Raw genomic sequence first — 15367 nt, 5'->3', positions numbered from 1 at the left:
CAGAATGTTTCAACCGTGGGCCAGGTACCTGTTATACACTGCCAAATAAAACTCAGGATCATCAACCAATACAGGAGATCCAAGAACCAGGAGAGACTCACCCAAATTTGTCTGGACTCTCCAAGGAGGTGGATGGGAACAAGAGGTCTCTGCTGGTATCAATGTTCCAGTGTCTCCTAGAGTTCGGGTAAAGGAGAGAAATCTGCTCTGCATCCCTTCATGGTTGCCAAAACTGTCGACTGGAAAAATATGCACAACATGAGAGCTGTGAGTTAAGTTTTATTTGGGGCGAATGAGGACTATAGCCCAGAAGACAGCCTCTCAGATAACTCTGATAAACTGCTCTGAAGAGGTAAGGGTGGAAGTCAGTATATATGTGATTAGGGTGAAGAGGGATACATGCAGTCAAGCACACATTTTGGCAGAAGGTTGTTGCTACTCATGAGGAGCAGATGTCTCCATTTATGATTTTAGTGATTCTCTAGATATGAGAAGATGCAAGAAACTGGGCTCATAAAACCTTCTGAAAATATCCAACTATCTGAAGGCCTGTTCTGCCAATGTTTCCCAGAGCACAGAAGGCCTCATTCCTGATCTCTGACCTAAACTCCTTTCAGGGTGTGTTGAAGGTCAGCAACTGCAGTGGCTTGAGACTTCATTTTTGTAGTGCCCGATGGCAAGTGACAATTTTTAGTTGGAACCACACACCAGCTGGGTGAACTTGGACAAGTTGGTAATCTTTGAGAATGTTTTCTGAATTGTAAAATAGGGATAATACCTATCTCACAGGACTGTTATAAGTTTTAAATGAGAAAATATATGTAAAGCACTTCTGATGGTACCTGGAACATAATAGACTTAATAAACGGCAATTAGGGATTTCCCTAGTGGTCCAGTGGGTAAGACTCTGCGCTCCCAATGCAGGGGGCCGGCTTCTATCCCTGGTCAGGGAACTAGACCCTGCATGCATGCTGCAACTAAAAGTCTGCATGCCGTAACTAAAGATCCCACATGCCTCAACGAAGATCCTGCGTGCCGCAGCTAAGACCCAGTGCGGCCAAAATAAATAAATGAATATATTTTTTAAAAACGGTAATTATATTAGAAAGAGTCCTGGTTAGGTTTTCAAACTTCGGAAACATACTTTCACATGGCCCCTCAGGTCTGTCGCTGGAACTGGCCATGTTGACTTGGGAAGAGTGAGAAGAGGTGACAGATATTTTGGGAAAAGACGAGTCTTTCTGGGGTTAGGGATTAATAAGGACAAACTTCAGGATTTAGGAGACATAGAACCAAGTGTCTACAGTGTTGGAAGAAGCATCGGGACTTTATTTGTTGCTGTTGTTGTTGTTTTCAAGATCCTGAAGCATTAATGGGGCAACTTTCAAAGCTTGGGGAAGAGAGAGAGAGGGAAGAAGTACAGGAAGTGAAACCTTGCAGGACCCTGTGGGGCCCTCCAAGGTATAAATCCTTTCCATGTCCCCTGTTTCTTCTCTGTAGGAAATAGTCTTCATTCAGCCTCCTTGACCTTTCCTGAGTTCCAAAGGGCAGATTCAAACAGTTGCTTATCAGGGAAGGGAGGGATTGCAGAAAGAAAGGAGGAGCAATCAGGAAACAGTAGTGCAGCATGGGGCAGGTTCCTGGTTCCTCTTCAAGGAATATACATAACAATATATGTTTGAGTTCTTCTGCAGGAACTAGGGCCCCCTCCCAGGTGGAGGATGGTAAGTTCAGGCTAAGCACTAGATTCTGGGAACACCACCCTCTTACCTCACCACCAACCAATCAGAAGTCTGTCCAAGGTAGAAGATAATGAAGACTCTGACCCCCCCCCCCCCCCAAAATGATTCTCCTTTTGAAAACATTCATGGTCCAGCAGAATCTCTGGAGTTGGTTTTTGGACACAAGTCTGCCTTCTCCCCAGGTTGCCAGCCTCCTGAATAAAGCAACCTTTCCTTTCCAAGCAACACTTGCCTCTCAGGTATGGGTTTTTGAGTGGTGAACAGCTGAACCTGAGTTTGGTAGCAGAAGTCCATGAGGTTCAGAAGAGAGACAGCTTTCTGAAACTTCAGAAAAATGACATGGTTTTAGTGTTTCAGTGAGTTAAATCTCTGTTTCTGAAAATAGCTATACATGTTTCTGGAGCTCAGGTGAACTTGAGGTCGACATAGCTTGAGGAAAATGGTGAGTTTCATAGGTTCTCTATAAATGATTTTTTTTAAGTGCATTCCAATTTTGTGATTAATATGGTATACTATGCATTATGGCACATCATGCTGCAAAGAATAATTTATAGTTATTGAAAAGAATTTAAACTTAACCCACCAACAGGTGTTTCATCACAAAATTCCAGGTGCATGTGGCCATAGGAATATTTTCTTCATCTTTACATTTGAAACTGTTATAATCACATTCTGGATGTTCTGATGATTTTTGAAGAGGCTGGAATAGTTCCATTTTTCTTGCTTATTTTTTAGGGGTTCCTTATTTTGCAGATATATTAGAACTGGCTTCAACAAGCAAGCAGGTATCTTACAGGATATTTGGCTAATCCACGATAGGTAAATCTGGCTTTAGCTGCACTGAGAGAGACAATGGAAATTTTGAACTACTCTTGAGTGGGGCTAGGGAGCATAAGCAGATAGGGTAGGGGATCCTTGGAGAGAAAGAACCAGGCATGGCTTTCTTGACAGAAGCCATTTTGTTGTCTAAGCCTGGCCACAATGCTTGCCCTTGCACAGGTCTCAGTAATTAATGATCTTAAGGGAAGAAAAGAATGCAGAAACATTACCTGTTATTAGGCAAGAGAAGTTCTAAAGAGTCCCAGTTCTCTTTCAATGGCAAAGATTAGCCTGAAGTGCTCAGCTACCAGATCAACTGGAACCTAAGGGATAATGATGTTGACGTTTTATGAACTTCATGACTTCAATCAACTGAAGCTTGAGCTCTGTCAATCATGAATATGCTTAAAACTTCTCCAGTTTGACAGTTCTGGGAGACACTGTTTTGGGAAAGATCCTCAGGGTTCTCCTTACTTGCTGCAAGTAATAAATCCTTCCTTCTCTCACTCTTTGATGTCATTGCATCTTTTGGCTCAACACCCACCAAGAGGCAAACCCAGTTTCTTGGTAACGGGAAGGGAAGAAAGGGCGTAAATGATGTAGAAGCTGCTCAGGAGCTGGAGCGCACAGGGCAGCAGTTCTGCTGGGGTGTGGGGGCTCCTGCTAGAGCCCTCATTGGGCTTTAATCCAGCCACACTGTTATGAAACAGGGGCTCTTTGAAGAAATTACTTGGGTCACGAAGGTCGGAGACTCATGAAGTGCCAGCATCCTCGTGTAATCCTCCCTCCCGTGACCTTGGGATCAATAGCCTAAAGACAAAGGAGGCCTCTGTGCTTCCTATCTCAGGGGCAGGAAGGGGAGCAGAATGCTTCAAGGTGGCTTACATAGCTATGTCTTAAAGCAGACTTGGAGAGAGCAGTGATTTAGAAGGAGGCAAGAAAACTTGGGGGGGGGCAAGTCCTATCGAAACGTTTAGTGCAGTAAAGTGGTCTGAGGGGTCCACATAAGTACTAAGAACAATGATTATTTAATACAATTTTGCAACCTTAGAGCTGGAAAGGACCTCAGCAACAATCTAGTCCAAACCTTTCGCTGCCATGGAACTCTTCCTTCAAACAAAATCTTCCATAGGAGTCTAAATACAAACCCACATGAAAGCAGGATTGTTCTGGTTGGGGAAGGGTCGGGGAGGGGCTGGGCGAGGTTAGGAAAAAAAAGCTTATTCATAAGATTAGAAAAAAATTTTAAATCATCATGGAAGAAAATCTTTGAATTTATATTTTTATCATAGGCTAAAGAAAACATTGATTGTAAAGTTCCCCAAACGGACACATTAGTAATTTATAAAGTGAAGAGCCTTTGGATTTTAAGGGCATTTTTACTAAAGACATGAGAACAGGGACTCTGACTTTTAGTCTCACGGAAATGAGCCTTGGATGCAAATGTTCAGGTTTCTGGACTATGCTCTGCAGGCTTGGGGCAATGAGTCCCCAAGCCCCACCCCACCAGGTGGCGCCCGTGTTCGGCATTTCCATAACGTTTAGTTCTCTCCTCAAGGGTCAGACAGCCTGCCTCGTGTTTCGTAGGTTTAGTTAATCCGACTGGCTGTTACGCTCAAGAAAACAACACTTGTGTTCTTCTGTTTTAACCTCCTTCCCTTTCACTTTCGTTCCAACTATCCAAATCCGCTTACCCTTGGTGTTGCCGAGGCATCTTAACTTTTCAGAAAAGCAAAGGGAAAACCCCCACCCATTCCAAGGAAGAAGACAGGAAGAGCCTTCTTTCCAGGGGGTCTGGTGCAGCAGGACGAAGGCTGGGAATTTGGAGACATTTAGTTCAGGCTTTGCCAACCACAGATCTCCTCTGGCCTCACTTTCCTCATCCTTAAAATGGCTCTGAGCCCTACCATCCGTGGCATCCCATTGCAGGGGAGTCAGACATACCTCAGCTTAAATTCCGGATCCTAGTTAAATCTATATAAAAGAGGGATGTCATCTAGTATGGTTACCGAGGTTAAATGAAAAGATTCGTGGCGCCGGTGGTGTCACAAAATGGGTTTATTATTATTGGTTTCCTCTGTTAACTCATTACCCTCCGGAGGGACGCCCCTCAGTGGAGAAGTCTGAGAAATTACCCATGTCTTTCGTTCTCATTTTATTCATATTCAAGGGAGGTTTTAGAACTCTAGGCTGCAACTTGCTAAGAGATAGCTAGCTGACCGTGAGGTGCCGGCTGCCACTTCTGAGGCAGAAATCGGGGGCTGCTATTTCACAAACACCCCGTCAGGGCCCTTCTACCTCCCCAGCCGCGGCCCTCAGGCCTCGGCCAGCGACCAGAGAACCTCAGGCGGCGGGTTCCCAGCCTCCCGCCTCCCACCTTCCAGGGCCAGCGAGAGCTTCCGAGACACGCGCCGCTCAGTGGGGAGTGGCCTCGGCCCCGCCCCTGTGCGTGGCCACATTGTTGCGCCGAGGCGTTTCAAGGGGCGTGTCGCGGTTGCTAGGCGACCACACCACTCCCCTTCCCGCCCCTGCTGCTCCTCTGGCAGTTGTCGACCCCAGCCAGTCCCGAGCGGACGCGCTGGGAGCTGCACTGTGTGGAAGAGAGGTACCGAGGAAACGTCGCGGCCCGGGAGGCAGCCGCCCCAGCTCAGGTGGACGCTGCTCGCCTGACCGTCCAAACGCCGCCCCTCCCTCCGGGGGGTCCGGAGCTAACGGATGGGAGGCACAGCTCGCGGGCCCGGGCGGAAAGATGCGGGGCCGCCAGGAGACGGACTGCCGCCCCAGCCGCGGAGGTAACGGCGCCGGGGGATAACGCGCTGGGGCTCCCGAAGGAGCCGCTGCAGCTGGCAGGCGAGGTCGGGGGGCGTGGATGGACTGGGCTGGAGCGAGCCCCCAAGCAGTAAGGACGAGGGAAGGGGTCTGACTCCCTCTCCGGGACTGGCCCACCCTCTTCCTCTCCATCAGCTCCCCTGCCCCCAGCCCAGCGCGGGAGTGGGCTAGAAAGGAGTTAGGCAAAGAAGAATTCCCACCCTGGGGATTATTTCTGAAGTCCTACATCAGGGGTATATGGTAGGAACTCTGAGAAGCTGGGATGTTTTTGGTGGGGCTTTTTAGCAAACTGGGGGACACAGGGAGCAATACCTTTTCCAATAAGCCCTGTTGCTCAGAGCAGATAACCAAGGGCTTTGCCGTGAGGGGTGTAGGTGAGGGGCTCTGCCGAGTAGGACTTTTTGTGGATCGTGTTTTGAGAGATTCTCCACCTTTCATAGGATTTTACACCTTAATGGAGAGTAGGGACCACCTGCCCACTTCATTTGCATGGAGACTACCTTTGGGTAATTTCCTTTGGCTATTTATAGGAAATCTTGTAGGTCTTCAGTCTGTCTTCTTCTTTGTAAATGTGGACGTCTGTCCCATTTTGTTTGTTTTATTCGTGCTGTTGGCAAAGAATCAGTCACATCCAGAATTTTTGGTTCTTGTCAATGAAGCAGTTCCCGTAAAGGTATAATTTTATCAGAATGTAAGCATGTTTTTTAAAAAGAGAACATTCCAAAAATAATTTGTAGTGGGTTTTCTGTTTGGTTTTTGTTTTTCGGGTTTTTTTTTCTCTTTGTACTCCTATAACACATCGATTAAGAAAACTCTGGAATTTTACAAAACAGTTTTTATAAGCCACTAAAATATTCCAGCATAGTTTTAAAGATTAAAAAAAATTCTTCCCTTGCAGCTGGCTCATTATCATTGTATTCATAGTATATCATGTAAAAATGATACAGTGAAATGCTGATGTGTGTTACTGGGAAATCCATGTTCTTGGTGGCAGATGAAATACATTATCCAGCGCCATCCTGTGGATTAAATAAATCCTCTCCGTCTTTTGTGTTCCCTTACAGCGGTGGAGGGAGGCACAGCGTTAAAGAGCAGAGAAAAATTATCATTTGGCATTTAGCTTCCACCATCCACCCGAAAATTAAGTGGGTAAAGATGTGAAATCCAGTACGTTTTGTAATTTAGAGAATCCCTATAGTATTTGCTGTAGAATTCACTGTAGTTTTCTACAAGTTAGATAGATGTTAAGTAGGAAAGTAAATAAATAAATATAGAGAAAGCCCTAAGAAAGCCTTTTATTTCTTGCTTGTGAGACCCAGAAGTGCGTAGACTGGAACTATTCTTCCCTTTACAACATGTGGCCAACGGCTCAGAGAGGAAGGTAGAGTAGCCAGCCAGTGGTAGAGCTGAGATTAGAATCCAAGTCTCCGACTTGAAAATACAGTTCTCTGTCTGTTTGTTTGTTCTGGTTAGCTTTTAGGCTTCAGATTTCAACTAGCCTTCGTTTTCAAGTAGTAAGTTAAATGAGATTCTTTTGATGGTCCCTATTGTTAACAACATTCAGAAAGTAAGACGTATTTTAACAATTTCAAACTATAAACCTAGAAATGCTGTCCTTTCTTTAAAAATAAAAAAAGGAGGAAAAGTTGGGTTTCCTCCCTTCCTCTGCCAAATACCCCTGTGGTGTGTATTCAGTGCCAAAATGCAGTGTGGACATTTGTTTGTATTAATTATTCTTTGTAGCAGATATGAAGCAGTTAAAGGGTGTTTTGGAAATACAAATTTATATACTTCAGTTACTGACAGATTTTATCTGTAATCCTTTCAACTAGATTGGATGATTTTGTCTATGATAGTGTCGTGATAATAGATGAAACCAAAGGCTCACCCTGTTCAAATGCACTCTGCAATCCTTCTGAACCACCTCTACCCAGAAGACTAAATGTAAGTAAATGAAGTAATTCTTTGAGCTCTAATGGGCCTGGAAAGGAGGAAGTGCTACTTTAAATGGTCAAGGTACAGGTACATGTCACTGGTAACCCAGGCTCTTTTCTATTCACTTTTGGTTTCTCTTGACTTTGAAATAACAATTTCTGTGGTCCAAGTTCAGCTTTTCAGAATGATTTTGATTTGGAGCCCACCTATTCCTTTCAATCCACTGGGGTAAATAGGGAAAAAAACGACATGCTACTTTTATCTAGATAGTGTTTGTTTGTTTGTTTGTTTTTTTGCGGTACGCGGGCCTCTCACCGTTGTGGCCGTTGTGGCCGTTGTGGCCTCTCCCGTTGCGGAGCACAGGCTCCGGACGCGCAGGCTCAGCGGCCATGGCTGACGGGCCCAGCCACTCCGCAGCATGTGCGATCTTCCCGGACCGGGACACGAACCCGTGTCCCCTGCATTGGCAGACGAACTCTCAACCACTGCGCCACCAGGGAAGCCCTAGATAGTGGTTATTTTTTTTTTTGATAGAATGATATGTACAGTGTATTATGATGGCTCATTTTAACAAGAACAAGAAACAGAAAATACCTCTGAACTTACAGATCTGCAGATTTTTCCTGCACGGTAGAAATGCAGTCCTAGCTTATTAGTATGCTTAAGAGAACCATTTTATAGATCATAAATGAAACTTGAGCAATGCATTTTGGTTTCGATGCATTTAATCATTTTGGAGCTTGCAGACATTTAGCTTTTGACACCGTTTTATGTTTAAGAGAATAAATTAATTCCCATTCCCTCGGCACTCATAGAGAGGTAGGGAGAGCAGGGTTTTGGACAAGTTCCATGACAGGGAGAATCTATCCTGTGACTTTAAAATTTGCTGCATATATCATCAACGAACAAACTGAATAATTGAGTAGACTAATTTATCAATAATTCTCCTTCATATTTCTGTTTAAGACCTAAAATTATTTCTATGTAAAACACTGCTTGCATTTTTCATAGTCCTTCCCAACGGTTTGTCAGCTTTTGCCACTAAAAATCAACCCCTTCACTACTTTCAAGGCTAATAATATTACAAAATACGGGCTACATATATTTGGAAGGCTGGTCACCCTATTTTTAATCTCCTTTCCAAAGTGCAGTAAGTTTCCATTCTCCACAAGCTTATTGTTTTTAATATGTAAAAATCTCTAAGAGCTCCAGAACCACCTATATACTCGTGTGTTGACTATCAGATTTCATGGTTACTTCCTGACAATTAGCACATCTCTCTGGGAAACTTTTACAGTCCGTCATCATGTGACTTAAAGTCCATTTTAACTTTACTTCAGAGTTGGCCAGTGCTAATCACCATATAGTAGGGCAATTAAATTGTATGTTTCAGGATCAAAATGAATTTTTTTACTGTGTGGTATTCAGAGTAACACAGCTTGCAAAACATAAGATTTTAGATTCTAAAACAATGCTGTCTTTGCAAAATTTGCTGAAAAAAGTGCTTTTGACCTCTTAGTAACACTTATAGTTCATTATGCCATGACTCCATTGCGAGACGCTATTGCTCATTTCACAAAGTGCTTTGGCTTCCTTGTTTATCCAAGATGCCCTTACATTCATGTTGTAAACTATAAATCATCTGCTCACAGGCTTTTATTGGGTTAGCTTTGTGTTGCAGAGATTTAGGGTCGAGAACGAGGAAGGGGGTGGTGTTTTATATCTGGACGAGAAGGATGTTCCTTTTCTGAATTTCTCAACAAGATCTTTAAGACTTGATTAACGCAGTTGAAGATTCTATTTGAAATGTCAAGAGTGCTCCAAATTGATCAGCTCGGTGCTTTGTGACCACCTAGAGGGGTGGGATAGGGAGGATGGGAGACGCAAGAGGGAGGAGATATGGGGACATATGTATATGTATGGCTGATTCGCTTTGTTATAAAGCAGAAACTAACACACCATTGTAAAGCAATTATACTCCAATACAGGGGTGTTAAAAAAAAAAAAAGAGCGCTCCAAATTAACAATGTACATGAAGCATTCTTAAATAAAACATGATTAATCTGGCATTATTTGTCTCTCTGGATATAATTACATAGTTAAAATATTTGAAGTCGATTGCAGACATTGGTCAGTTATTGTGATTATCACCCTAGACTAGAAATATATAGTGTTTTGTAACTACTTTAACATGTGTGAAAATTCTAGATTCTCCTAGAACGGAAGGAAGATTTTATTTATAGCACAGCAGACTTGATACATAATTGATTCAGAGCAGTATTTGAGTTATTACAGGAAAGGAAAGAAAGCTAAGGTGAGAACCCCTCCCTGTGTGGAAAAATTTCTTTCTGGAATTCTTCAGATTCATTGGAGGTTCAAACCTTGACAGTCCTCAGGGGACTAGACCTGAAGTGTCTTGTTCTGTTCTGGAAGGCACACTTGCAGAGAGATATACCGTGCAGCCCATAACGTGTTGAGAACGTGAATAGGATATAGTAAGGCAGCCTGACCCAGGCTGTGTGAGGTGGAGGATGTGATGGGGATGATGAGCCTCGAGAAAAAATGGTGAAGGCAGGACAGCCCCTTTTAGGTATCTGAAGGGCTTTAACATGGAAATTTGGACCCTCCTGTGTAGTTCCGGAGGGCAAAATAAGACTTAATTTGCAGAGAGAGAGATTTAGGCTCACTTTAAGGAAAAACCATGAGTCAGGAAATCCAAATGACATCCTTAATCTTATTGTAATAGTTCTGTGGAAGTTAAATTTCTGTTCTTATTAACAGTCTGTACCTGAGACCCTCTCTTTACCACAAACAGAAATGAATACCTCCAGAGCCAGCACAGCCTTACATGTAGGTAGAGTAGGTGAAATGCCCAGGGGTGGACCCTGGACCACAAATACCTTTCCTACCAGCTTGTCATTGATGACCGCGGGTCCTAGAGAGTCATTCCCTTGGGTTAAGGCATTGCTCTTTTTAAAGGTCAAATATGTCTGGAGAGATAACCCATTAAATTGCATGGCAAGTTGAAAGGAGGTTTTATGTGGGGGAGAAAGTGGGTGAGGTGTTTCCATGCATCCTAAGGGAAGGCTGATTGTGCAGGCCTTCACGGAGCAGAAGGCATAGTTAATGCCAGATGTCTGGTGGAGGGAGTCTGGAACTGCAGAGGAAGGCACCACAGAGAGAAAAGAGAAGCTGAAAGGGGAAAGGGAGGGTGTATTGGAGTTTAAACAATATATTGAGAATTTTGCCTAATTGTTACCAGTGTTTTTAACATGTTTTATAGTTTCTGAGGGTCTTTCACATATATTATTAATTATAATTTGATTCACACAACATCCTGCAAGGAGGTATTATTATCCACATTTTAAAGATAAAGAAATTGAGGCTAAGAAACTGGGCTAAAGGTTAAGCCTACCCTGGGACCTACAGTTTTTGAGCAGTGTAGCCAGGACCCCAACCTAGGCCTTCTGACTTCACATTTCTTCAGAATGTGTCCCCAGGATTTTAGCAGTAAATATTTAGATGCATTTAGGTTAGGTAGTAAAAATTTAAGGAAAACTGGTTTAGATGCATGCAAATATTTGGTTTTGTTATGTAAATCTACCTAAGACCAAATAATTATAATTCCCTAGTTCAGCCAAACCTATCTCCTAATAGATTGTAGTGCCTTGAGGTAACCTGTTTTTTGGCACTTTTATAATTGTGAACAATTAGTGCTCATGTGAATGTTAGATGGATGGATGAGGCCTTTTTTTTCCATCCCTAAAAACAGGAATGGTTATTTGACTTAATTGCTGATAAACAAAATGTTGCATTATATTTACATCTTAGCAAGGTATTTAGGTTCTGTCTGCCAGCCTGTGTTTTATTTTCTTGACTAGTGATAGTTCTCTATTTTGGTATCAGAGACCTCTCCTGGTCCGTATCTTGCCTCTTTATTGAGAAACTCAATGCCAAAGTACGGCTACCGTTGTACTGGCTGCTTTGCTTATATGTAAGATGGTGCAGTGCCTCATTTTTGTAACTGTAGTACTATATAAATGTTTAAATTGATTAAATGACCTAAAAGAAGCAGGCAGGAACTAATGTCGTGCTTTTATAACTAAATAAGGGGCTGTCTAAAGTATGCCAACACTTAATTTTTTTTTCATCCCTTTTTTGTTTTTTATATTTACATCTTTTATATTTTTATTTATATAGGTGATGGGTCAGGTGTTGTTTGCTTAGGTTATATTAAAATTCTCTTTTTTAAATGGTTGGCCACTTTGGATCATTACCTTATAATTTGCGTTATATTTTAAGAGATCATAAAGATAGCTCAGAGCTTCTCTGGAATTATCTACCCCTGATCGTAGAGGCTCTCAATCATACAGATCGGGGGTAAAGTTCTTCAGGGTCTGTTTAGAAAAATAGATGTTCTTTGAAGTATCCCAGCCCTTTTTTTTTAAAACAACAGTTTTTAGCACTTTTTTTCTTCTTTCCTTCTAGCACATTCTTATATTTTTCTTAGTATTTTTTTTAGCGTTTGGCTTTTTCATTGTCTTTCCCTCCATCGAGTTTCACAGAATCTTATTTCATTTCAGAGGTATTTAATAAGTAGAGTTTTCTTCTGTGGGTTATTGTTCCTTGCAGGAAAAGGTGATGCCAAATCAAGTAAAAAGAGTTGTATGCCTTTGTCACGTAGGCGTTTGCTGAGGGAGACTAGTGTATGTGTCTATGAGCAAGGGAAGGAGAGAGAAAGGAGACTCTTTGTCTTTAGGAGAGTTTTACAAGCAGCACCCTGGGGCCTTAGATTCTCACTGCTATTCATCAGATACATAAAGAATTGGCCTTGGTGATCTCAAGAGTTCTCTCTGGATTAGAAATTTTGTGATTCAATGAACGGAGATAGAAAGATGCGATCATTTATTTGGGGACCCAGGAGTAGATGATGAGGCCTTGGTTGATTCCAGGCCAAGGTCAACATTCAGCCCTACTGGAGAATAGTACAGGCACTAGGAGAAGCTGGTACCAGGTTATGTTAATGTTCTGGACCAAGATTCAGAAGACCTGGGGATCACATCCTGCCTCTGTCCCTGTATCATTTACAGAACACTTTAATATGTATTCATTTGCTCCTGGTACATGCCCTTAAGATTTGGGAAGATACCTGAAACAGTTTGTGAACAATATAGGACAGTATATATATAACAAGGGCCAGATTACGTGGTAGACTCGAAAAGCTGCAGCTAAGATGTGAGTGGAGCCATAGTTAGTATGGGCTTGGAGTAGTTCTAAGTGGAAGAGGGAGGACTAGCATTGGGCTTTGAAAGAGCGTAGGATTTGAGTGGATGGGGTGAAAAGATTCTCGGTAGGAAGACATACCAGTTAGAAGGAATCTAGCATGTTTCGGGTATGGTAAGATGACCGTCTTGTTTTGAACAAAGGGAGGCCTATGTAGTGGGGCTGGGGTGGCCACAGCAGTCAGGGAACCTAAGGATTAACATAACACGAGTTTCTAGAGACTCCTGCTTTTCTTATCTCACTTTTGGGCCTTTTAACTACACAACTGGCATGTTTTGTTGTTTTGTTCAGTCAGGGGGACGATTCTTTCGTTCTTCCACCGTTTTTAGTGACTTTAACATAGATTCACTTCTCTTTGCCGTAGATCACCACTGAGCATTTAACAAGAGATCCTACTCAGTGCTTCCTGAATGGAGGTGAGATGAAGGTAGAACAACTATTTCAAGAATCTGGCAACAGAAGATCTGATACTTTTCAGTCAGATGGCATCAACGACTCTGAAAAATGCTCTCCTACAGTTTCTCAGGGTAAAAGTTCAGATCGTGTGAATACAGTAAAATCCAGCAGTTCATCCAAAGCATCCAAAGTGTTGCCTCTGACTCCAGAACAAGCACTGAAGCAGTATAAACACCACCTCACTGCTTATGAGAAGCTGGAAATCATCAATTATCCAGAAATTTACTTTGTGGGTCCAAATGCCAAAAAAAGACATGGAGTTATCGGTGGTCCCAATAATGGGGGTTATGATGATGCAGATGGGGCCTACATTCACGTGCCTCGAGACCATCTAGCTTATCGATATGAGGTGCTGAAAATTATTGGCAAGGGCAGTTTTGGGCAGGTAGCCCGGGTCTATGATCACAAACTTCGACAGTACGTGGCCCTGAAGATGGTACGCAATGAAAAGCACCTCCATCGCCAAGCAGCCGAGGAGATCCGGATTTTGGAGCATCTTAAAAAGCGGGATAAAACCGGTAGCATGAACGTTATCCATATGCTGGAAAGTTTCACGTTCCGGAACCATGTTTGCATGGCCTTTGAGTTACTGAGCGTAGACCTTTATGAGCTCATGAAAAAAAACAAGTTCCAGGGTTTTAGTATCCAGTTGGTTCGCAAGTTTGCTCAATCCATCTTGCAATCCTTGGATGCTCTCCACAGAAACAAGATCATTCACTGTGACCTGAAGCCAGAAAACATTCTCCTGAAACGCTATGGGCACAGTGCGACTAAGGTCATTGACTTTGGGTCCAGCTGTTTTGAGTACCGGAAGCTTGACACCTATATCCAGTCTCGGTTCTACAGAGCTCCAGAGATCATCTTAGGAAGCCGCTACAGCACGTCCATTGACATGTGGAGTTTTGGCTGCATCCTTGCAGAACTTTTAACAGGACATCCTCTCTTCCCTGGAGAGGATGAAGGAGACCAGCTGGCCTGTATGATGGAGCTTCTAGGGATGCCACCACCAAAACTCCTGGAGCAATCCAAACATGCCAAGTACTTTATTAACTCCAGGGGCCTACCTCGCTACTGTTTTGTGACCAGTCGGGCAGATGGGAGGGTTGTGTTTGTGGGCGGTCGTTCACGGAGGGGTAAGAAGCGGGGTCCCCCAGGCAGCAAAGACTGGCGGACAGCACTGAAGGGGTGTGATGATTACTTCTTCATAGACTTTTTGAAAAGGTGTCTTACCTGGGACCCCTCTGCCCGCCTGACCCCAGCTCAAGCACTAAGACACCCTTGGATTAGCAAGTCTGTGCCCAGACCTCTCACCATTGAAAAGGTGTCAGGCAAAAGGGTAGTAAACCCTGCAAATGCTTTCCAGGGCCTGGGTTGCAAGCTGCCTCCAATTGTACGAATAGCCAATAAGCTTAAAGCTAAGTTAATGTCAGAAACCAGTGGTGGTATACCTCTGTGCACTGTATTGCCAAAACTGATTAGCTAATGGACAGCTGGTGTGCTCAGAGATGATATGTAGGTATTTTTAATCATCTTGCAAACCTGAAAATGGAAAAAAAGAAACAACACCAAGCCCATTAATGGATATGTTTTTGGTAGACTAGATATCTTTTTTTAACAAGGCAAAGCATTTTTATATGACTGTAAAGGAACTCTTGAAGGACTAATTACCTAACCAGCTTGTATTGGCCATCCTGGGATACATAGTAAAAGACTTTTTATAAGTCAGTGCATCTTTTGTTATTATTGTCAGGTGTTCACCAACCTGTGTATTATTCTGTGGGTTTAAATCCTTTTCTCTCAAGGTAGACGATATACCAGAAAGTATATCCTGAACGTTCACTTCTAGTCTCCCTCGGCATCTGTTCCAGAGGCTTAATTTGGGACATGGCCGTAGTTATAGATGAGACTGAAAACTAGATCTGCCGTGCACTCCAGACCCCACATGGGTATAGAATGCCTTAAAGAAGCTCACATGTAGAGGAAGAGAATTACATTAAAACCCCTTGTTTAAAAAAGAGAGCAAAATTCTCAAAAAGAAAGAAGTTCAGACTTGAGGTGAAAATCAATAAGCAAATCTCCTGACATGATAATATTTACTGGGTGCTTATTAAATGTCAGGTTATTCGATCTTGACAGCAATCTTACAAGTGTTAGAAATCAGGGCTCAGAGAAGCCTGGTAATGGGCTCAAATACACCTTTGCTCCAACACCCTGGGGAGCTGGCTTTTGAGCCCAGATGGCTCAGTCTTCAAAGTCCAGGTTCAACCCACATGTAACACTCCCTCTGCTGGTGGCTGTGTGTG

The 15367-nt window shown here is 43.0% G+C and overlaps 1 protein-coding gene across 1 annotated transcript; it reads left to right on the top strand.

The window, feature by feature from the left end:
- The first annotated feature begins 5146 nt into the window (after positions 1 to 5146).
- LOC309800515 (dual specificity tyrosine-phosphorylation-regulated kinase 3-like) lies at positions 5147 to 14601 on the top strand. The gene is made up of 3 exons (XM_082614677.1): positions 5147 to 5353; positions 7223 to 7334; positions 12973 to 14601. The coding sequence occupies exons 1-3, from the start codon at positions 5277 to 5279 to the stop codon at positions 14545 to 14547; spliced, it is 1764 nt and encodes a 587-aa protein (XP_082470803.1). The 5' UTR covers positions 5147 to 5276; the 3' UTR covers positions 14548 to 14601.
- Positions 14602 to 15367: the final 766 nt, after the last annotated feature.

This window comes from Mesoplodon mirus (genome assembly GCF_964341445.2).
Source record: "Mesoplodon mirus genome assembly, chromosome: 3".
Taxonomy (NCBI): Eukaryota; Metazoa; Chordata; class Mammalia; order Artiodactyla; family Ziphiidae; genus Mesoplodon; species Mesoplodon mirus.
This window is presented reverse-complemented; position numbering and strand designations above follow the sequence as displayed.

What these genes read in the sequence shown, in the direction of transcription:
- LOC309800515 (XM_082614677.1), top strand. Translation starts at nt 5,277, where the DNA reads ATGGGAGGCACAGCTCGCGGGCCCGGGCGGAAAGATGCGGGGCCGCCA. An exon ending in CTGCCGCCCCAGCCGCGGAG is followed by an intron (nt 5,354 to 7,222) that starts GTAACGGCGCCG and finishes CCTTTCAACTAG; the next exon opens with ATTGGATGATTTTGTCTATG. An exon ending in CTCTACCCAGAAGACTAAAT is followed by an intron (nt 7,335 to 12,972) that starts GTAAGTAAATGA and finishes TCTTTGCCGTAG; the next exon opens with ATCACCACTGAGCATTTAAC.